The following is a 24101-nucleotide window of genomic DNA, read 5'->3' as shown; positions in this document are numbered from 1 at the left end:
CTGTGTAGATACTGCCTGGCCTTCAATGATATGCACATTATGCCTAAGTATGTACTTTGCATCAAAGTGCATCTCACAAATGGAGTCGGTGGTTTGCAAAGGGCCGATCGGTGCGGTGAAGATTGAGCTCCAGCACGCGTAGCTTTTCTTCATCTTTAGGGACTGCGAAGAGCGAGAGCTTGGCCTGACATTTCAATCTGCTGTATACGGTCTCGCAACCCACTATCGCAACAGTAGTTCTTTCATCGAGGTGTGCCCTCATCCTCTCATTCTTCAATGACTCTGCCAAGTTGCCGAGTTACGAGACAAGCTATAGACTTATTCGAGGGCCGTCTGCGCGCGTAAACATCGTGCAGCGGCATCGTTTGGCGGAAGCGAAGAACCTCAATTCATGGCAAAGCATCAATTTTGTCGTATTCTTTTTTTTTCTCGCATATACTAGGAACAAAAATTGACGAAAAAAAACACAAATACGACGGAGCGTCGAGCAGACGACAGCTCGACGCCGCCGTAACCGCCGTCGGTAGGCGCGGTTCAGCCGGGCCGCTGAGGCACCGGATTGGCCGGAACATGAGAAGGAGGGGCTTTAATAAAGCGACTGCAGCGCCGCCGCATATCTCTACGTTTCTTTGCTTCACTCTCGCCGCTTGATGTGACCTCCGTTGGACCACGGCCGCACTCGACTCACTCGCTCCTCCGCCCAGTCAGTGTCGCGTCAGTGTCGCGCACGTAAAGTTGTCTTCGCAGCGGCACTGAGTACAACTTTTGACGTCATTTGGCGCCACGTGATATCGCTCGTCGAATAGCGCTGGAAAAGTTGCGTGCAGCTAGAGTGTTTAGTCCACCGCGGCCGCACTCGCTCCTCCGCGAAGGAGAGAGTCGAGTCCGGCCGTGGTTGGACCAACTCCTCCATTCTTGTACCCTCTAGCTGCACGCAACTTTTTCCGCCAAATGACGTCAAAAGTTTAACTTCGCCGCTGCGAAGCCAACTTTACGTGCGCGACACTGACTTGTTTCCGTCAGTGCCATCGACGCAATCAGCCGACCGTAGAGCGCGCGTTTCATTCATCGGCTGCGGGTTGCAGGTACGGTATTCGACGATATTAAGTCAAGAACTTTGGTCAAGTGATACGAAACACATCGATCACTAAACTCGCAGTGGTTTCCGCACTAAACTGCGGAAACCACTGCGGAAGGTGGCAAAGCTTTTTACGCAGTGCATTGCGGACCGACATACGTGCGCGCCGGCGACTGGTATGGCACGCCCGCTGAATATATATATATATATATATATATATATATATATATATATATATATATATATATATATATATATATATATATATAGTCTTCTTATTTAAGTGGGTGTGGCTATTGCATATAAACTGAGACCAGCCGGCTGAAAGGGACCAGGATATGCGAGATGAGCTCGCCTTTTTTACACGTAAAGTAACATTTATCTCGAGCAACACCTCAGTTAATGATGAGATGAGTACGCCTGGCATGAGGGGTTGTTCACTTCTACGATTTTTGGCGTATATGGGCAGCGCGACACAGACGCGGAACAAAAAATAAACGATTCGTTGTGTTGCTTGTACGATTGTTCTGACTATGCAGGTCTTGAACAATGTGATCAAAACAGAATAAATACTAGCAGATACAATTTCCCGCTGCACCCTCGTTTTGCACTCCGCTGTTTTTTTGTTTTTTTTTGGACGTTCGGCATTTACCGCCCGCAATATATCTTGCTTGTTTGATCAGCCTTAGTCAAAATGAGGAATGTAAAATTCTGCCTGCATGTTTAATAAGTGCAGTGTTATAGTAAGTTGACCTTAAAGAGGCCCTGAACCACTTTTTATCGAAGTGGCGAAAGGCATTTGAAGTGAAAATAGGCTATTGGTACTTCAATGCGTTAATTAAGTGGGGTGCCTTGCACTGCGAAGGCTACGGCGGAGTGGGACGGGCAACACAGGCGCCGACTAGAATAGTAGTACACTCTAATCCGCGGTAACATAGTGCGGTATGAAAGCTCGGGAATGGCACTGCTATTTGGAAACCTCCTGTTTACCTCACAAAGGAGCGCGGACGGCGGCCCGTTGAAGTTTGCGCGACTTATCCGGTGCATATATATCTTCGCTGCACATCATGCCTGCAGGACGGCAGCGTAGAAAGGTCAACCGTAGGCGCAGCAGCTATGACGAGCAGTAGAAACAGCGCAAGAAAGCGCGCTGTTTTAACGATGCCATAGAGAAAAATTCAACAAGCGGACACACCGGCCGAATGGAGTTTCGTTTCCGGTTTCCGGAAACGAAACTTCTGGTTTCGTTTTCGGGCGCGTGCGTTTTCAGCGCCATTTGGAACGCGTTACGCCGGTTGCGCTGATCGGCGCGGCAATTTTTTTTTGTTTTGTTTTGTTTCTGCTGCTCAACCGCGTGTGGTCATCGCGCGCAATCGTTTTATTATTAAGTAAGGATGATTGCGAACGACTTTTACAAGCCTCTATTGCATATGTGTCATGTGCAATTTCATAACGAAGACGCAAGACGCCTTGCGAAATGAGGGAATGTTTATATTGCTCTTCGTAAATGCTCGTTCCGGGATTTTTGTGCATTCATCCAACGTTGTGACCCTAGGTAAGCAGCAGCTGTAGTTCCCATATACGAAGTTCCACCGGACGACGTCAGCTGAAAAAAATTGAATTACAATTGCATGTGCCATTTTGGTATTAGCACCTTGTAGGAATAATGAGTGTAGAGGCGAAACATGCAGAAGTGGCGAATGGGCGGCATTAGAAACAAAACAAATTCGCTTTTACATACATGACGTAGAAAATACCCGACTCATTCCAAACAATACCGTACATAACTCGAAAACATCCGATCTCCAAGCATTCCCGGGACTTATTTTCTGCACTTTAAGAGCACAAATACATGGACGACCGCGCGTTTCCAAAAGAACTTTGCTTCAACCGACGCGATAGTACGCTACGTATACACAGAGGGGGCCATGATTACACCCCTTTGTCACATTTTCTGCGCCTGGTATGAAAGACGATGCAGAGCCCACAGTTTTCTTCGAAAAGTGCCCAACCTCAAACATTTCTGCTTTAGCAGGAACTGTAGGATGAACTTGACACTGGCCGGTGACCAAAATAAAGAGAAAAGAAAGGAGGTACGCGCTGCAATAGCACCCCGTCGTCATCACCACACCGCCACCTGTAGTCCACATACACCTTCTAGGAAAACCGTGGCTGCTAACTTATGTACACCTCAAGTCGATTTCCTTTGTTGCGAAGTTTGGGGGAGAGAAATAATAGTTTCAACTTTCTACATCTGACTACGAGGACGTAATCCACGCTTTGCGAAAGCGGCAGCACTGAACACAATTTTTTGAAGGTGATGCTTAGATAACGGCCACTAGTTACTGAATGACTCCTACTCGAATACGAGTAGGATCATGTTTTCAAATTAGGGGACGTCACTTATTGCACAAGTGGACCCTGTTCATTATCGTTGTCATCAGCTCCCTCTCCCATTTTATGTTAGTGATTGCCGGTAATAAAATCACCTCATTGTTGTATACTGCTATTTAAAGATAATCCCAACATTGCAGTTTCAAGCATTCATCTTCAAACCTCTCCAGAAGGACCCCATTTAGACATTATCAAACTTATCCAGCGTTAGTTATCTGATTATCTCATCGGCCCGTTGATAGTGACACACAGTTTTTTGTCTCTCTCCCTCTCTCTCTTTTTAATAAACCTACAGAAAGCAAGGATGCGTTGCCTGGTATGGCCTGCTTTAGTCGTCGGAAGCCATACAGTGACCACGTGATCAAAAGCATGGTGCGCGCCTCCTCAGTGATTATTTCCTTCTCGAATCTGCGCTTCTTCGCATTCCACAAGAGATAAGCATGGTCCACTCTTACGTTTTTTTCACCGAGATCGCCGCTTCCGCTCAGCTTTCCTGAGAACGACGATCTTCACCGGTCTGAACGACCTATACGTCAGTGGCTTTTGGGACCACGTGACCACTGCTCTTCATTTACGAAAGTACTTTAAATTCTTGATCAACAGGAAGCGGGGTGGCATTACTCATTGGGCGCGTTTCAAAGTCATCTTATTGGTGATACAATTCGTTGCGTTATCTAGGAATTGAGTGACCTGGTACCATGAACATTCAATCAGCGTCTTTCTACTAAAGATAAAGGGAAATAAAAAAAAAAACATTACCCAAATGTCCCGGTGCTCATTAATTTAGAGTTGACGAAGAACCATTGCGTAAGCTGTCAGCAGGCGTAATTATGCGCTCTCGTGAACGGTAATTTGGCATTTGCCACAGATGTCTTACGCACTCATCATCCATTGCTTTCTATACGCATGTTTCACGGATGAAACCTCATAGGCAGCGCGCCAAAATGAATTTATACCGAAAATTTTTGTTGCTTAGTGGATCATGTAGGGCTACCAGCGCGTGCAGCATTTATGCATAACACATTTGTATGCTATTCTCTTTTTCTTTCTGCGGGCATATACGCGAAAGAAAAATTGCCAAGGTCTGCGTTCGCCGACGCAAAGCTGCGGCCTCTACCTCTCTGACTGTTTTCCTGCGATTGTAAAGAAAAGAAAAAAAAAACAGGACACAAGACAAAGATGGCTTCGGTTAAAGGCAAGAGATGGAGAGCAAACATTTGTCATGAGATTGGGCGACTTCCTCGCAGAGTGGAGCCCTTAGTTCAGGGCCCCGTTGGCTCGCGCCACTCCGGGTGCCCGCCGGATCAGCCGTCGCTGCTCTTGCGGGTCTGAGCTGGTCAGCGCAGTCTCCCAGGAGCAAGGGGAAGGAATAGGGGAGTAACCCGGAGGGTATGGGTCACTCGTACTGACGCAATGTATAGAAGTAGCGGAAGCCCTACCGAAGGCGTCTCGTACGTGGACAATGCAGTTTTTTTTATTTTTATTTCAAAGTACCTTAGAGGCCCCAAGGGGATCAGTGAACTAATGGCAACAGAAAACCGAAACATGACAGATAAAAGTGAGAGCTGAAATGATCTTGAGAGCTAAAAATGCTTACAATGATAACGTGCATGCAAAACAGTCTTACAACTAAATATGGTAAAGCAATAAAAAGACTTGTCATGAAAGGAATGAAAAGCACTGCTGACGGTAACAAAAAGCGACGCATCGCTCGCGCAAAATAACGCACACAGTGCGAGCACATAAAACAAACAACAAGTTGAAAAAGAATGGGAAAGGATAAGAAATTATCAAGTATGTAGGATGGGAATCATTTAAGCTATAATTTGTTGCTAAAGCTGGCTCAAAATGTCGGACCTCTAGTCATCGAGAGCACAAAACAATACTTGCCGACAACGTGTGCCAATGAGGCATACAAAAGTATTATGATGCGTATAATCTAGAGTGCTGCGCTAGCCGTTTCTGACTTCGATGACGTTTGACAAATGCAATTATAACTATAACGGGATTAGCATGCGATGTGTGACGTCGCGACATATATCCAGGTCGTTGGGTACGGAAACTTGTTCGTAAACAAATGTTATGATGCACAATTTACGAATATGAAGGGCATGCTAGTACCCGTTAGTTTTTTACGTGAAGCCCGCAGTTTCTTTCTGGGAGTACCAGTGAGCCACATATGTTTCTTGCTATACCTCTGTTATTGTACAATTATCGACACACGTACCGAGTAAAGCAGGAAGTACAGGAATGTGTTTGGTCAAAGGTCATGCCAGCCTTCATGATCTCCGAGGATTTGCGAAAGGGGGCAAACACTTCCGGGGCTGAGCAAGAGGGGGAACAATGGAAACCAAAATTTCTTGTTTTAGTACACGCGCATTCGTCACGACAGCAGCATACTGCGCAATTCTACACTGAAGGACGCGAAATAACATGACAGACCGTTGACAGCTTGTCGAAATGGTAAGCGTAAACAGAAGTTTCCGATTAGGTGAATGCGCTATACTTCTGGTGTCGCAGGACGGCAGAGATGCACGTGAACTAAGTATTGTGCAGCCTACTTCCTCCTCTCAAAACATTTGGTTGCCTATAGAACTGGTAATGATCACTGTGACGTGTGAAGAAGAAACCGCAAGGCACGTTCACAGTGAAGAAAATGCGAGGGCTTACTGAGGTAGAGATGCGTGAGAGTCCCAAGTCGGTAACTAGCTAGAACGTGCAAGAAAAGAAGAAAAAGCTTGTTAGGACGTGGTTCGTGTCACATTGAATTGTTCACCGTTAAAGATAAAGGGTGCGTGTAAATAAAACAAACATGGATGATCGTATTATTCCACCTTCGTGACAGGATAATATCAAACAAAACATTTGGGAAATGCAGTCAGCATCAGGCTGATCAAGCCAGCAATTTATTATTAATAGACAGTAACAGACATTACAATTACAAAGGAAATTAATACAGAACGAGGTCCCAAAGTAAGAACTGTCAGGGGGACTTCCTGTTATAACATATAGAAATATGTAGAATATACAATCAGTAACGAAGGTAAGAACAGCGGGAAATGCAAATCACATCTGAAGTAATTAATCCAACATATGGCAGTTGAACATTACACAGAAATGAGCAAGAATAATTCTATATTGAAATACACATGAAAGTATGAACATTACAGTAACTGGATAGGAATATAATGATTATATAAGATCAACAGTGCGCAATCCAGCAATGCAACAAAATTTATACACGGCTAATAATCTAGGAACATAAACAGAGAAAAACAGAGACATGGCTACACAGTATTTTGTCGAAGGCACCCTTGAGGTCCAAAGCCAGTATACCCCGGGGCGCGTGCCTGGTTGCTCTCCTAATAACTAGTTCGTGTAGCTGGATCAGGACGTCTTGGGTGCTCAGGTGCTGGCGGAATCCATACATGGTCGCCGGCATCTGACTTCTCGTCCAGCTAGGTGGGCTTGAAGTCTTCCGAGAACCATGCGTACCATGACCTTGCCCACACAGGACGTGAGCGAGATCGGGCGCATGTTCTCGATCGTCAGAGGTTTGCCGGGCTTCGGTATGAACCGTACCTCGGCCTCTTTCCATTCTGCGGGCAACTTTGAGCTTTCCCAGGTTCTGTTGATGTGACCCAGGAGCCCGCGTGCCGCCGCATCACTCATGTTGAGCAGCTTATATGTAATGGCGTCCGTTCCGTGTGCGCTCGTCTTATTACTTTCGTCTATGGCTGTTAATAACTCCGTGACGATGAACGGTTGATCCAATGCCGGATTTTCCGGCCCCCAGTACTCCTCCGGTATCGGAAATCGCCCTCTCCGTCTTGAAGTAGATCGCCTTCAGGTCTTCAATGACCCTTTGGCCGTTGCCATCTTAAGCGTTCAGCACTTTGGTGAGGTTGCGGTTGGTTGCGGTCTTGCTGCTCAACGGGTCGATCAGGTGTCTGAGCAGGCACCAGGTCTTGCGCGCCGACAGCTTTCCCCGCAGCCCGTCGCATGTACTCATCCAGTTCTCTCGGCACAGCTTGGTTGCGTATTCAGCGATCTGTTTGTTGAGTATAGCGATGCGTTTGACGAGCTTCTAGTTTCGACGTTGACGCTTCCATCTTCGCGTGAGCGAGTGTGCTAGCTTGGCGTCGACGAGGGCGTCTGCATCGTTGTCACTACTTTGAGTAAATCTGTCGAGCGCATCTTTTGTTCTCGCGCCCATTCTGCGTACGTTTGATTTCTGCCATCCTCCGCGTTTCCCCCAGAGCTCTCGTTTTCTTCGTCCGTGTGCTTGCGCATTCGGTCCCAGTCGGTGATCCGGGCTTTGCCGAGGGCCGCCCGGAACCTTGGTCCATAGATCGTTATACTTATGACGTTGTGGTCGGAGCCCAGGTCTACGTCTTCGTTCCGCCAGGCCACTTCCAAGGAGCCCGCCATCCACGACAGGTCCGATGTGGTGTCCCTGTTGACTGTTTCCCTTTCGGGTGACGACATCTGGTTCATTAAGGAGCGCCATTTCTTGGTCCTCCATTGCCTTTGTTAGAGCCTTGCTTCGTTTAAATTGGTATTTGTAACACCATGTAATGTGAGGGGCGTTGAAGTCGCCTAGGACCAGGAGCGGCCTGTTCCCCGCCAACCTCTTCGCCTGGCTCACTGTTGCTTCAAAGTCGTACTGCCTTTGTGACGGCCTGCAGTATGTTCTCATCGCAAACAGGTTCCCGGCACTGCCAATCACCCTTGTGTGAACCTCGACCAGCGTGTGTTCGCAGCCCTTTTGCGCCGTAAGGTGCTCGGTGGCTGCTATGTTGGTGCGCACCGGTAACGCCGTCCCGCCTTCCGTGGGATCCGTGTAGGTCACGTATCCCGGGAGTCTAGGTCTGCCGTGCGTCTCTTGCAACGCGATCATATCCGGTTTCTGGTCGAGCCCATCTACGTGAAGTTGTAACACGGCCTCCTTGGTGCGGATGCCCCTGCAATTCCACTGGTTAACCACGCTTAACCTTCGACTGCCTCCTTCCCCCATCGTCTCCCAGCGGCGGCCGTCCTTGGAGCCAGCCGTTGGCGTCTGGTCGGCCCCGTTCGGGCCGCCCCGGGAACGGGACCTTGATCGTCGGCGGCTTTGGTGGCAGCCCTTGCGGGCCGGCGTTCTCGAACGGCACCGCGAAGAGGTGCTGCGTTGGGGTCGCCCTGCAGGAGTCAAGCTCAACAGGGTCTTCTTTCCCCGCTGATATTGCAAAGCCCGTTCCCTTGGCTGTGGTTTCGCTAGATCGTAGATAGGGACAGTGGGAATCTCGTTAATCCATTCATGCGCGTCACTAATTAGATGAGGCATTTGGCTACTAATGTCTTATATCTCGGGCACCATAGCTTGACTGGCCGAGGTACGTTCTCAGGGAGAGTTCCGTTCCACGGAAACTTCCTCTCCCTCGGAACACAGTCAAGTTGTCTGGGCCACGAGAGCTTACTACTGATTGTGGACAGTAGGACCCTGTTAATTGGTGGGTACGTGTGCTTGCCGCCCCCTTCCTCGCCCACTGTGAATGGTGGTCATCCGTTGGTGCACGGTGAAGCAACGCCAGCCCCCCTGTAGACTGTTAAAATTTAAAGTCATTGGCCGTAAAGCCCAAGTCCCGGAGAGTTGAGACACTCTCTAGCCCGTACCCCTATACGGATCGTGACTGTTGAAACAATAAGCTTACTTGAACCAGACATTAATTTATGTAATTGTTCGATCATTCATATATTTGGATGTTTTCACAACATGGGCATTCGACAGGCTGGTCCAACCGCCAACCACTTGTGCATCAACCACCAGGGCCTGTCCATCCCTCTTTAATACGAGATCTGGGACCTTGGTGCCCTGGCTTGTTCAATGCAAGAGTTTCATAGTTACTCGCGCCATTTACTCGCGCTTATTTGAATTTCTTTACGTTGACATTTGGAGCACTGGGCAGAAATCACATTGCGTCAGCACCGTCAATACGTCAATACCTTTAATTTCAGATTTTACTTGGTATCTCAGACTGGCGCGCTTTGAAGTTCATTACGAAGAGGTTAGCGCATCGGTATACCAACGCTAAGCGGCAAATATAATGATGTTCGGCAACATTAATTCGTTATCTGAACTGGCAGCTTGTCATTGATTGAAGAGCAAGTGTTGTGTGCCTTGTTTTTGTTTTCTAATATTTATTTCTTTTTTTTTGCACTTTCCATGGCTGTGATGCAACAATCGATATGGCTGTTGTCAAGTCTGCACGCTCCCCTATTGCGACAAATGCGTGTAATATTTAACAGTATGTTTAAACGCGTATAGCTTCCCTGTTTTTCGTTTTCATTTCAATTGTACTTTTTGCATTCACATTTCTGATGTTGCGTGGTCTTGTTTTGTGTGATTAATGTTTGTTACGTGGATCCATTTTCTTAACGCTTTCTTTACGTCGATGTAACCGTAGTCGACCGCTTACGCAATGCCTCCTTGAAGGCCTGTCAGGTATTCGTAAATGTACAAATAAAGACATTAGCGGCAGTGCTCTTTTCGAAGCTTCAGACAGTTTCATTCAAACTTTTGTGCTTCATTAGTTACTATAACGCTATCACACATCTTTGATGACTTTTGTTATTTGCACGTGAAACACAAGTTATGTTGTCATCTGCGTACAGGACACCGACTCCCGTGCTCAGCAATGTCGTACTGCAAACGGGAGGAGTACTCCCAGCCTATCCCACCGTCGAGGATGTCATGCCGTCGCCGGTGGTCAAACAGTGGCCTTACAGGCCCTCCTCGGGAAGTGGGTCTCATTTACACTCACTGCCATCTGGACTTCCTTTTCCCGAAAAGAGGACACCGTGTATCTTACGCCCAGTTCCGGAGGAAGAATCGGCACACGTTCCCCAACTGATACAAGGGATGCGTGGCCATCTTCTGCGACCCAGCCACGTTCAAGAAGGTACTGTTTTTGATAACCTGATGCGTTCAGACGAGTTTAAAAGGCATAGTACTTTGAAAGAGAAAGTCCGCGTTTAAATTGTGAGGGCATGCCGTCACTAATTAAGTCCTAACATGAGCACAGGAATGTCTTTCGAAAATTGGCCTGTTTCCCATTGTAATGCCAAAATTCGCTTTAACATTCAAGTTTCGTTGTGGACAGTTACTTTGCTGGCCTGTCGATTCGGTATTCTGAACTCGGGTGACGAACAGCATCAGCTACAGGTGCAAATTGCTGCCATTAGAGCACGAATCTTACCTAACCTACAATATATATGATCGAAATATTGCTCCATCTTTCCAATATGGATAGAACAACAAGATGATCGCAGATTGGCATATCGATTTTACTATATATTCGCACAACTCGGCGGCAACCGCGTTTTGTACACGCGAACTGGGATTTCAGTTCAACACTGTTGTGTTTAATCTACGCAGCGCCACGTGCGGCAGGGACTCTCCTGTCCGAGGAAGGAGTTTGAGGAACCTTTTTCCGCCATCCGCACATGGCCCGACACTACGACGAGGAAGACCTGACCGCGGCGCTTGAACAACGAAGCGTCGTCGCCCTGGGAGAAATTGGCCTTGACTACTCCACGAAGTGAATGCTGTCTTCTATGAATTTAGTATAAAAATTAAATGATGGGGTTTTACGTGCCAAAACCACTTTCTGATTATGAGGCACGCCGTAGAGGAGGACTCCGGAAATTTCGACCACCTGGGGTTCTTTAACGTGCACCTAAATCTAAGCACACGGATGTTTTCGCATTTCGCCCCCATCGAAATGCGGCCGCCGTGGCCGGGATTCGATCCCGCGACCTCGTGCTCAGCAGCCTAACACCATAGCCACTGAGCAACCACTGCGGGTGAATTTAGTATAGGTGGAGATGATTGCGATGAGGCTCTGCATGTGAATCGTACCACCACATTGTAGTTGAGTACTCGACGAAATTATTTTAGATAATTATGGCTATTTGAAGTTGAGGAAGCGTTGTTCAATCACTGGCCGAAGCCGAAAGCCACCTTCTTTATTATTGTGCGACTGTGAGCGCATTGTGGTTGAGTGCGGAATGCAAAATCGCACTCGTACTCGTCGTGGGTCCTTTTGTTAGCTAATCATGCATGATAATGATTATTGAAGAGATGTACTCTACGCCATCTCCGAGGTCTCGAGCTCTTTGGATTGCTTCAAAGTGCATGCGAGGCAAAAAAAAAAATTATTTCAATCAACAAATTACGAGGCCCTTCATTGAGTAGATGGGCTCACGGTGAGGCGAATTTTATTACCGCATTGCTTACCTAAATTTTTGCACGTTACAGGAACAAATGCGACCGCCTATTACAGCAACGCGTCTTTCGGCGGCAGCTGCAGCTAGGAAGGAATGAGCGCCTGCCCCTTGTTCACTCAAGGGACTCCTCACAGGATACCCTGCGAATCCTCAAGGAGGTAAGGTAGCTTCTCTGCAGAGCTGCTAGCCAAATTAAGCCTTATTATAGGAATTATCTACAGTCTGGTACATTTTTTCCACCCCGACACTTGTACGATGGTGGTATGCACTGTTTTTTACTGGCAATGGTGGACGTCAATGGCATCACGGGCCGCGTGTTTTTGTGTATTTTGTTATCCTGTAGCTACGAATTGTCAAATATTCCCAAGTCATTTTTGTTATCCAGAAATGTTCAAAGTTTGCTCTGTATTTACTGGGAAACCATTAACAACCCGGGGTAAAATAATATGCACAACTAGTGACTCGCAGCTGCCTGATGTACAAGATGGCTCTGCCCCAGTTTCTCGCTTTTTCGTTCTACTTTCTAGAACCATTATAATTCTGCAATAGGCATAAAATTGTTGTACGAAATTTTATCTACAGGACCTCATTAACCTCCTTAGCAGCTATTTCGGTACTGCTTAAATGGTCCTTTTGTTGAAGTAGTGTGATGAGAGAGTCACAAATGCAGCGCCTACAGCATACCGCTGCTTGAGGAGCACAGGCCTTTATCGCGTGCCTCCTACCTGCTGGTCTGTTTTCAGTAGCGGGAAGCACCTCACCACCTTTGTCCTTAATACCACCTTAGAGATTCATAAGACATCCACTCTGTTGGAACATCGTTCGTGCTGGGGCTAACCGTTTGCTCCGGTGTTCTCATCCAATTAGGTGGTACCAGGTGATTGGCCCAACTATCGCCACTGCTTCACGGGGGACTGGACGGAGGCACAGCGGTGGCTGGACACCTTTGCCCAACCTCGTATTGTGGAATTTCCCAACGCGGGTCCTGTTGTCGAGGTATAACCAGCAGGATTCTCCTTGACCGCCTGCTGATGGACACGGAATTCCTTCCAGGAAACGGAAGTTTCATTATCATCTACGGCTATTCTTATCGGCCAAGTAAAGGAGCTTAGTCTAGGCGCTGTTTATTTTGCAGACTCTGCTCGCGCGAGATGTTCTTTATTTCTGTTCGTCGTACTCCAGTCGTGGTTACTTCGGTGTTAGGAATTATTCACGTACGTGGGTTATTTACTGATCTCCGCAGTGAGCATATACGTGTAGCTTTTTTTATTCGTATAGCTGTAGTATATCACTTGTGCAGTAGCAATTAGCACGTCAAGCAGTACGTTTACGGTGATGCATCATAATAAGTATAGGAGAAGTTCAGCATAGACCACGCGTCCCTTACTTATTCGGTTAATATGCGCAGATCTTTCCGGAAGCGCTAAATATATTAGAGACTTTTAGCTTGTACGCTATTCCGGTAAACGGGAGCGGTTTGGGCGGATTACCGGATGGTCGGGGCGTAAACGTGAGCGGTGAAGCTGCCTGGTGTTGTAGAGCTCAACCAGACAAACGCAGAGCTAAAACTGCAGTAACTCACCATATCCTGCTTCGCCACTCGAGCAAATTTTTGGCAGCGGCGTAATTGTGAACACGATTACGCCACTGTCGAAAATTTACGCCAGCAGCTAAGCAGAATATAGTAATTAGCTCTGTGTGTGGTTGAGCTTTGCGCCACCAGCTGGCGCCACCAATCTGGCCGCTCACGTCGACGCCCCCGCTAAACCGGAAAACTGCCCGCGCTTGCCCGAATACCGGACACGCTAAAAGTCTATTATATGTGCGTTACATTGGAGTGCACTAGTTAATGCTTACGCCTAATTCAGGCGTCGCTGCCGTTGTAGAAGCTGCGAGCGGCATCGCATGTTCGTGCCCAATCCAAAAGCTCGTTAGACTTAGCGAACGTAGCCGGCACAGTTCATCGTAATTGGTAAGACTGGGCCAGCGGCAACGAGTGATCCCCAGTCTCTCGTAGTTCGGATGAAACGAATTTTCTTCTCACAATCGTTTCTCGACCACGTTGATAATTTAACGACGGAAGAGTCAGCATTCAAGTACGAGAATCGCCATGTTATTTATAATCGAGTACATGGCATTTTTCATGTATGGCTCTAAATATATCCTACGCTTCAGAATCGAAAAATATTGATACCTCAAAGAAGGAATGACGTCGTTTGTAGCGGTATGGGCGAACGTGAGGTACAGAGAAATATGGATGGCTCATTATGAAAAACCTGCATGCGAAATTCGCGTTGCAAGCGTACTTTTCAAGGTGAGTCCATGGTTAGACACAGTCGTACCAAGGGGCGCCCCCAAAGCTGTGTTAGCAAAGCACATTCCCATTTGAAAACACGACTGTAGTAACTGCCTTGCATAACATTAACGTTTTCTGTGTAGCGGTTATTGCAGTTATTGTGGCTCCTTTTCGCGACCTCGCAACCTCGAGAAGGCGGCGATGGGTTTCGTCATGGTCTACCCTGCTATGAACTGTTACGAAAGTGTGTCCTGTGCCCCGTTAGCAGTCTACTGGGAAACAATAGTCGAGTAAGGGTTAGCAGTAGTATATAATGCAGGAGGGGATTTTCTGCTGATAGGGATATAGACATGCATGTTTGTTAATGAAGCATATAATACTACTACTGTGAGAAGAACGGTACTTCATCTGTGATATATGTCACCTAGCTGGAAACGCATGGAGTGACATTTGGCGTATTCATTCAACAATCATTTGAAGGTATCCCGCCGTCTCGCACATTCACATCCAGGGATGGCCAACCGCGTGGGCACCCGACTATATACAACGTGCGCAGGATCCCCGTTAAAAACATCCCCGATGCAGTGCGAGAAAAAGCGAAAACTTTATAGCGGTTAACCAGACAGCGATACAGCAAATCTACTCACCCCCCTCACTTTCATATTCACCTCACCCTCACGCCCCGTCTTTCATATTCAATTAACATGCTACAACGGCAACTAGAAATTTCCGTAGGCCACGTCCCCGCGTCTTTCATTTAATTGGAAACTCATGGAAGTTGCCGTGATGTCCTTTTCTCTTTTTGAAAATTTAATGTCGCAATGAAAATCTGCAGCGCGGATCGACGCTGCAGTTCAATGTTGAGTTAATGTTTAAATGAAGTCGTGGTAGCGCTGGACCAGGCCAGCGAGTAAATATGTGTATTCTTCAGGCGGTATTTTTTAAATGTGCAAGTGCCGTATATATTCCTGGGAGTGTTCAAGTACAGCAGCGAGTAAATTCAAGTACAAGTACAGCAGCGAGGAAATTGTACAAATTTTGTAGATGTGCAAGTGTTGTGTGTACACCGGTGAATGTTCAAGTGCAGTCGTGGCAGCGCTGAAGCCCACCAGTGAGTAAAAGTGTATTGTCACGTGGTAGTGACGCCAAAGAACACAGTAGCAGTACTGTGAAAGACAAAACTAGCTTTTATTGGGCGAACCTGTGCCCACAAAACAGGCTACACTTAAAGCACAACGATAGCGGCGAACACAGTCGGCGATCGTCGAAAATCTGCTCAGCGGGTCAAGTGCGTCGGTTTTTATACAGCAGCCATCGAATGTTCCAGACTAATCGCTGGGACCCGCATGCCTTCCACAAAGTTCTACAACATTCGAGTCACGCGATGAAATCAGATAACACAAGGTTCGGCGACAACAAACAGCGGATAGAAGCATCGATAACTTTCCAGAAACTTCGGATACATGCAGACGCGTCCAGCGCTGTGCGATAACATGTGTTAGCCGGCGAATGTGGTCGCCCGTGAAATATAAGTACACGTGTCAGTATTAATTAGGCGGTATTTAGTAAATAGTGCGGCCGGAACCGAAACCCGGACGCTGTCACAAATTTTGCATTTCTTGAGACACACTCCTCAAGGTCTTTGTCAATGTCAGGCTACCATACAATGCCGCGCGCCAGCATTTTCATATTGTTAAAACCAGGGTGTTCTTCGTGCAGTAGAGATCTATTCCGCAATGAACTGCGAATTACCACGCGGTTGTTAGACAGAAGACTTCATTTCTAAGGAAAGCTCAAACCTTCCGATAGAACAGAGCTTTGTCGACTGCTTTCAGCCAACGCTGGCCCGTCATTTCGCGAACCATTCTGAGTTGGTCTTTATCAGTTTCTTTGCCTACTTTAGAGGTCAGTGGCATCTCTAAAATGGACTAAAAAGTCCACGGCTTCCTCCTCGGCTCCCGGGGCAAAGGTATCCTTGACAAACCGTCTGCATTTGCCAATCGACCCACCTTTCCGGTACTCAATCGTATACCGATAGCTGGCAAGAAAATGTCACCAGCGGTTCATTCTGGCAGCTGCAACGCAGCTTGCATGTTTCTTTGGGTAGAAAATGTAGGTGGGCGGTCGATGGTCCGTCAAGATAGTAAACTGTCGGCGGTACAAATATTTAAGAAATTTCTGCATGCCAAACGCGATTGCAAGCGCTTCTCTTTCAATGTGCGCATAGTTTCTTCTGCACTTGCCGTTCAAGAAGCGTCTTCACCGTTGACAACATGAGAGATAACGGCCGCCATATACGCTATGCGCTGACGCATCACATTAGTCTCGGAGGCTTTGCTGAATCCTACAGCTCTATATTACAGCATCTCTGCAGAGACGCAATTCTGCAACATTGAAAGATTTTTTTTTTTGCTTTCTTGGGACCAGTTCCATTCATTTTCCTTTCTTGGCTATTTTTGCATGTGTTACAGCGTTCTCACAAGACACGCAAGAAGTTTGCGTAAAAGTTCAAAAGACCCAAGAAAGCCCGTAGTTCTTTCGTGCTGTGGCTCTGGCGCTATCAGTATGGCCTCAAACTTTCCTTTTGTCGGCCTCAGCCCTTTGTCGCTTATCGCGTGCCCGAGATATCTGATGCTGCTTTTAAAAAAAATTGCATTTATTGACATTCGTGCGAATACTGTGCTTCTGAGCTGCTCTAGGACACGAGTGTTTTCTGCGTATTCCTTTCGCGTTCTGCCCGCAATCAGAACGTCGTCTAGGATAGCAAGGGGTTTCCGAATCACCTTTACGATACGGTCCGTGAATGACAAACAATACAGATGGGCTTGCCACGCCGTAAGCAACACATCTGAACCGAAACAAGCAGAGGTGCGTGTTCACCGTCAGAATTTCCTGCGAATGCTCTTCATGCAAGCTCGAGTTGCAGATGTGCTTTTGACAAATCTAGAACAGTGAAAACTACCACCTGCTACAGTCGTAAAAAATATATTCAGGCAATGGGACCGGATAGTAATATATGTTCAGATGCAGATTTAGTCACACGAAAATAACCGCAAAGTGTCACACTTTTGTCGTCTTTCATAACTAACTATACGGAAGTTGCCCATTCCGAAGCGCGGCCCCGTTCCAAAATTGTGAGCTCCGTTTATACGCTTCCGTTAAGTGCTTAAGGCACCGGCTTCGCTTTGCAAAAAAATTGGCTGGGCAGCGTCCTTCTTTCGTAGATTACCCGAAGTTCAACTCGCCCTATTACTGGAATGGAGCTTCCATTGTAGGCTGTTAACCTTACGTTTGCCTTTCCACAATGTTTGTGCGGAAACATTTTCCGAAGCTCGCGTTCACTCATTATCGAGACTGCCGCCCCGTGTGGACTGGCATCTCGACCTGTTTGCCGTCAATCAATACGCGCACAAAATACGCCCCCGCCTTCGGCGTTGCTTCCACTACGAACAACACAGTTTCATCATTGGCAGCGTCTACGCTTGTTACGGAGCTACTCTTGGTTTTGCACATTTTCGCCAAGTGTCCTGTTTCCGAGCATTTGAAGCACTTGCTAAATAAACGCGGACACTTGTTCCCGCCATGTACACTACCACATCTAGCACACGTAAATTCGTCCTTGGCGGCGGGAAAGGTCTTTTCACCTGGTACTGCAGACTTTCGTAGCCGTTGACGTGTTCAGTGGCAACGGCGCTGCCTGATGCTGCGTCGTTCCTGCGCACTTCCTTGCTCTGTCCTTGGGCTGCTTCCATCCCCAACGCTGAACTGTAAGCCTTTTCGACGGTGAGGTCCCGTCTTCCGTCGCGAGGAGCTTGCAGCGGATGTCGTCGCTGTGTAGTCCCACAATGAGGCGGTCCCGAATCGCCTCTTGAAGAAATGCACCGACGTGTCATGTGGCTGCCATATCTTCTTCAGTTCCGCGACAAAGACACTGATGCCTTTACCTTGGCGTCGGTCGCTATACGGTAGAACTTGTACCTTTCCACTACAACGGAGCGCCTGGGTGCGGAGTGAGTTTGCAGGGTTTTGCAACATCTTCGAAGCTGGCTTCCACAGGAGTCTTCGGGAAAAGCAGGTTTTGAAGCAGGATAAACAAGGCCTCTCCAATAAGCGTCAGGAGCAACTGCTGCTTCGTTGGCGTGTCTAAGCAGTTGCGAATGAGTCGAAGCGTTGGACGTAGACTTCGAAGTCACTGTTCTCCATGCTTGTCCGGTGAAAATTGCGGCAGGTGAACCAAGACCCCGTCACGGTAGTTGATTTTCCACTTGTCATCGTCTCTATTCGCTGCGTTGAACCAATCCCATTCTCGGCCGCCATTGTTGAACTTGAACGGACGGAAGCAAGGCGATCTTGGCAGCAAGGGCTTACTGCTTTATTTGACGCATCGACTGGCGTCTCAGTGCAAGGGGCAACTAAAGACGGCACACAGAGATGGACTGTTGGGTTTTTATAGCCAGCGCACAAGCGCAACATCACCGGCACGCCGATAGGCGCGCGGACCGGCCGCCCAGTGCAACCACTGATCTTATCAACAGATTGCATCGCGCTCGCGCACCCGCGCTATGCCGAACGGCCGCATTACGCCGGAGTATTCGGATATAACAATGGGCATCGCATAGAAGCTCTTAACAAGGTGGCCATATTGAAATTTCTTTCTCTATGAGGTGGCGGTGAGACGACGGCAATTCTTTCAGGACACGAAACACACTCAAAGACGTCGCCGATAGCACAGAGTTCAGGTTTATGGGCCAGCGGTATGAGCGGGCGAGCAGAGACGGCAGCGCAGCGCCGCACGAAAGGCAGAATCTAAATTTAGCTCAGGGATCCCTCGTTCCGTCGAGCGGAGTAGGGTGCCGAATGGTCTCTCCCTCGCCGCCACCCAGGCACCCTAGAGCAGAGTAAAGTGGAGTCCCCCGCAAAAGCTCCCGCAAATCGCTCCCGCAAAAGTCCCCCGCAAATCGAGATCTTGCTTCGTCAGTCGGGAAAAATAGAGAAAAGGACCATTATTTAGGACGTAAAGCACGCGCACGTTGAGAGTTCGTGTTGCTGAAACACGACGCGGTGTGCTCAAAACGCGCGTAATTACCAGAGTTTCAGGTTTTTACAGCATGAAAGTATGTGTATACGTGGTTTCGTAAGTTCACATACAGTGCATGTGACGCATGCGATACCCATTTACTTAATCGGACGCATAAAAATGTTAGCGTTAAGCAGTAAAAATGTTAATCCTTATCAGCGGGCCTGCGCTCCTTTGCGGCCTTTCTCGACCATTATAATCTTGCACACAAAACGTGCGAGTAGCCGCTGCTCATGCCTCCAATATTGAGGGCGCGTCTGGCAGCAGCCAGGATGGAGGCGAAATACAATAGGCCCGTGGATGAGAGATTCCTCGTTGGTGTGCTGTAACTCTCCTCGCGCGGGTAGGGTGGCTAGCGCGGGCTCGGTATGTTGCAGCAGTCGCGGGGCGCTTTGGTAATCGCGACGATATACTCTTTTTTTTTTTTTTTTTACAAGTACTGCTCTAGGAGGGCGCATGTAACGGCTAACAAAGGCTTCTGAAGAGCACGTGACTTTACAAGTGTTCCCGTTGCTGCTTTGGTGCCCTGGAGGTGCCGTCAATAATACGAAATAATGACACGTTGTTACAACTAAAAAATAAAATCTAATAGAGAAATACAATCACGCAGAAGCGCCAACTTCTGGCGCAGCGCTACCGCTCCCGCGCGAGAATTACGAAACTCCACCAAGGAATTTACCGGCCCACGTATGTATACAGCTATAGGATCAAAGTGCACGTTAAAGATCCCCAGGAGACCTAAATAAAGTTATCCGGAGCCATCCACTACGACCTCCCTCATAGCTTTAGTCGCTTCGGGACGTCAAAAACGTTAATCACCACAAAACAAATCACTACATGCAGGCGTACATTCGAAGCTAAACGAATGTATACCCGTAAGCCATAGTGAGCCTTGCAAAAGCGTCGGGTGTTCGGTTGGCGAGTCCTCGAGCGGCGGTGTGGGCGGCATCGTTGCCGGGTAGGGAGGAGTGTGCTGGTGCCCAAATGATCTGGATTGGTCGTGGGTGTTGGTTGGTGTCTAGTATGTGTTTTACGGGAGCCTAGACCCGACCTTTCGCAAAATTGCGTACTGCTGCTTTGGAATCGCTAATAATGTCAATGACAATGTGTGGAGGCTATTGCCAGAGCGATAGCCGCCTCTTCCGCTGTTTCGGTGCTTCTGGTGCGGATTGAACCACTAGCGCGTATGTGACCTGAGGAGTCCACCACTGCGTGAAACAGAAAATAACTTTATTGCACTCATCTCGATCGTGTTAGGCTAAGAGCACACGGCGATCGAGATGACCAAGCAGGGAAAAAGGCAGCACAAATAACATATCGCGGTGTATATATATATATATATATATATATATATATATATATATATATAAACGCTGCAAAGTCTATATAGCGCAATAAAGCACATGGCCAGAAAAATGGGGATGGAACGAGCCCTCGTTATTACACGTGTGTCCGTGTTGCTATATTTGGCCGTAAAGACATCGTTAAGCTGCAACACGTATAAATTTTACCTGAGCTGCTTTTTACGGCGGTGCGCACACCATATATAATCGGTGTGCGGGAGGGATGAGGTTTGTCAGCTACTTATGTGCAACTTCGCCTCTAGAGTTAGAGACCTTTATTCTAGTTATCTTTATCTCAGGACCTTGTAAATAAAGTTCTTTGTCTGTCTGTCATTACCTTTATTCTAGTTATCTTCATTTTCGGTATCAGTGGTTATGCCACCGAAGTTGTGGGTGTTAGTAATGCACTGATAAATGAAAGAGCGCCAAATGCAGAGAGACTGAGCTGAACGCAGACCACAAACCTCTCGTGTGGCGTTCAGCTCCGTCACTCGTGTTTCGCGCTCTTAGATTTAGTCCTCCGCAGCAGCCATAAAATAAAATAAATAATCTCCAGCAATGAGACGGCTGCAACGTCTCAAACTTCGTACCATAGAATATAAAGAGACATACTTTCAAAAATGCCGCGAACGACTCCCCGCATTTCATCCCTGCCCTTAACTCGCCACGGATTGGCCTACTGCTGTCACGTTCGCTGTTTTCTTTTGTGCCGGGTTGGCCATATAGTTTGGCGGCGAGCTGTGGCTGTTCCGTGCGGTTTAGTTGTGTCCTCTGGCGTAGCAACAGGGGGGGCCGGGGGGCCGTGGGCCCCGGGTGCAAGGGGCCAGCGGGGGGGGGGGGGGGGGGGTGTCATATACGCCTGAAGACACCCTTCTTTCCGCCGGCTTGACTGGGCGCAAATTGCAAAGAATGCTCCGGTATCCAGTAGCCCGAGCTCATGCACTCGATGCGTTGCGCCGCAGAATTGTCGGCTGCAACTCTAGCAACAGCCCACGAAATAATTGCACGAATGTGCGGGCTAAATATTTAATTCGCGAAATGGTCGCTAAACTTGGCACCTTAGCGGAACGTTTCATGTGGGGTGCGCTCGTGCTATGAGTTCATGCTGGGAGCAGCAGTCGCTAAACATACAGTGAGGCGTTGTAAGGCGTTGGGGCTCTTGGGTCCCACTTCCATTCAGAACGCGCAGCGAAGACGAACAAAGACATCAGCAAGAGGGCGTTCAACCAGCGGTGAAGCGTTCGATGAGAGCGACGTTGCATAAGTGGGGTCGTCAAACGTCGCGAATGGGATTCTCTGGATCGTCTTCAGACTCCGTTCGGCCGAAGAGTTTGGTGGCGTATGACTCGACAGGCTGTAGTCGCGGGCCCGCCGCGATGTCCGGCTCGCTTTTACTTCCCCTCTCCCGCTCGCTCCGAGAAGCCGCTGCAAAACCTGCCGTTATGTTTCACGCTTTCCTTCTTACCCTCGGAAGTTTAGAAAACTGCTGTTGTTGTGGGTCTTCATGTCACAAGTACAGTGTCTGTATCAGCTGCACAGAATTTTATAACAAAAAAAGGTGAATTTTGTAAGGATATTTCCCGATCGAGATTCTATGAAGTTTTTGTGATTACTAGGAACTCGGTAGCACGAAAAATATGGCAGTAAGTAATAACTATATCCTCAATAATCCCGTAATTAGTACTTATAGAGGAAGCACTTCAATTCGAGAATTGAGGACTCAAAGTCATATTATTAATTCAACAAAAACTTCTTAAACAAAATCGTTTTGGGTGCTACAACCTACAGTACTTTGGCACTGCGGGCGGCGCCCAGTATATGGCAGCAGCGAAAGAAATATGAAATAGTGGACCAGTGACGTTGGTCCATTAGTCCTCTCCATTGCGAGTGTAGACCAACAGTAGTGCAAGCTTTCGCTGGGGCGTGCTTCATCGCGGCCTTTTCTTTCTTTTTTTTGATGGTGACGCCAAGAATCGACGCGAAGCGTGCTCTATTCTGTTCCCAATCTTGCGGTGGTACCGCAGCTGGTATAATCACGTTTGTCCATATAGCAGCAAATGAAAACAAGGCTTTATTGATCAGAATGAAGAGAACTCGTAATTGGCATAGCATTGGCACCCGCGCAGCGGGGAAGCAGGTAGCATTGTCTAATAGGGTGGGGAGATCAGCGTCACTGACAAACAATTTAATTTTCGTTTTCGTTCAGGGCTGCCCACAGACAAAATACTGCGTGCCTTAGTACCTACGACGATTTTTGTGAAGTTGTTGGGCGAGATATGAATGTCGGGCTTCAATTTTGCAAATGCAATATTACCGCTAAAATTGGTAATTAAAACTTTATTATAAAGATATTTTTTTGTTACTTGTGACGTGAGCCATATTTTTCACGATGCCGCATTTGTATTGGCTGCCAAGCCTTACAGTCTGACAGAAGATGTACACATGGGCTTATCACACGTTAGCACTGCAGCACCCTGCGTTATTTGGCGCAGGAAAAACAGCGTCTATATTTGCTGCATTCGCGATCTCTGGGAAAGAAAGTGAAGGAGAGGGGGACCCGGGGAACGTGCGCGGTATCCAAGGCGGCTGTACTGGTGCTGAAAGCGGAAATTGTCGATATCCTCGCTTTCCTCGACTACATCACGGGGGGGGGGGGGACAGAAGACCAATGGGCCCCGGGTGCCAGACGACCTAGCTACGCCACTGGTTGTGTCATTGGTTGCGTGCGTCGTAATCTCAAATGCTGTGTTGGAGAACGACGCTGTTTCGCGGTGATACTCGTCATGAGCTACAGCCCCTTCGGATGCTGGAACTGATCCGGCAAAAGCAAGACGCTCTTCAACATACCGCACGGAAAACGTGATGTGAGACGTTGTTGACTTAACACAAGGCTCATGAGAAGATTGGGAAACCGAGAGAACTTCAGACCCTCATTCTCGTCGCGACAATAATTGTTAGGTAAGTTGCAAGTTTTACAGCGAAGCTGTATACCTCTACCGTCCAAGGAAATTTTCGTGTCGTTGTAAGCAAAAAAACTCCCCATAAGTGGGCCGATACCGGAGATAGTGCAATGCCGGGCCGACCCGCGGCGGAGGTGATGCAGGCGTTAAGCACTCCCCATACGTGGGCCGATCCCGAAAATAATGCCGGGCCAAACCGTGGCGGAGGTGATGCAGGCGTTAAGCACTCCCCATACGTGGGCTGACCCGCGGCGGAAGTGAAGCAGGCGTTAAGCACTGCCCATACGTGGGCCGATCCCGGAGATAGTGCAATGCCGGGCCGACCCGCGGCGGACGTGAAGCAGGCGTTAAGCAATACCGATACGTGGGCCGAACCCGAAGATAGTGCAATGCCGGGCCGACCCGCGGCGGACGTGAAGCAGGCGTTAAGCACTGCCCATACGTGGGCCGATCCCGAAGATAGTGCAATGCCGGGCCGACCCGCGGCGGACGTGAAGCAGGCGTTAAGCAATACCGATACGTGGGCCGAACCCGAAGATAGTGCAATGCCGGGCCGACCCGCGGCGGACGTGAAGCAGGCGTTAAGCACTGCCCATACGTGGACCGATCCCGAAGATAGTGCAATGCCGGGCCGGCCCGCGGCGGAAGTGAAGCAGGCGTTAAGCACTGCTCATACGTGGGCCGA

At 48.2% G+C, this 24101-nt stretch overlaps 1 protein-coding gene across 1 annotated transcript; it reads left to right on the top strand.

Moving 5' to 3' along the window:
* The first annotated feature begins 10957 nt into the window (after positions 1-10957).
* On the top strand, positions 10958-12742 carry LOC140219070 (uncharacterized metal-dependent hydrolase YcfH-like). The gene is made up of 3 exons (XM_072288940.1): positions 10958-11052; positions 11772-11898; positions 12608-12742. The coding sequence occupies exons 1-3, from the start codon at positions 10958-10960 to the stop codon at positions 12740-12742; spliced, it is 357 nt and encodes a 118-aa protein (XP_072145041.1).
* Positions 12743-24101: the final 11359 nt, after the last annotated feature.

Source organism: Dermacentor andersoni, chromosome 6, assembly GCF_023375885.2.
Source record: "Dermacentor andersoni chromosome 6, qqDerAnde1_hic_scaffold, whole genome shotgun sequence".
Classification (NCBI taxonomy): Eukaryota; Metazoa; Arthropoda; class Arachnida; order Ixodida; family Ixodidae; genus Dermacentor; species Dermacentor andersoni.
The sequence above is the reverse complement of the archived record's forward strand: the minus strand, read 5'-3'. Positions and strand labels throughout refer to the sequence as shown.

What these genes read in the sequence shown, in the direction of transcription:
- LOC140219070 (XM_072288940.1), top strand. Translation starts at nt 10,958, where the DNA reads ATGGCCCGACACTACGACGAGGAAGACCTGACCGCGGCGCTTGAACAA. An exon ending in GGCCTTGACTACTCCACGAA is followed by an intron (nt 11,053 to 11,771) that starts GTGAATGCTGTC and finishes TGCACGTTACAG; the next exon opens with GAACAAATGCGACCGCCTAT. An exon ending in CCCTGCGAATCCTCAAGGAG is followed by an intron (nt 11,899 to 12,607) that starts GTAAGGTAGCTT and finishes TCATCCAATTAG; the next exon opens with GTGGTACCAGGTGATTGGCC.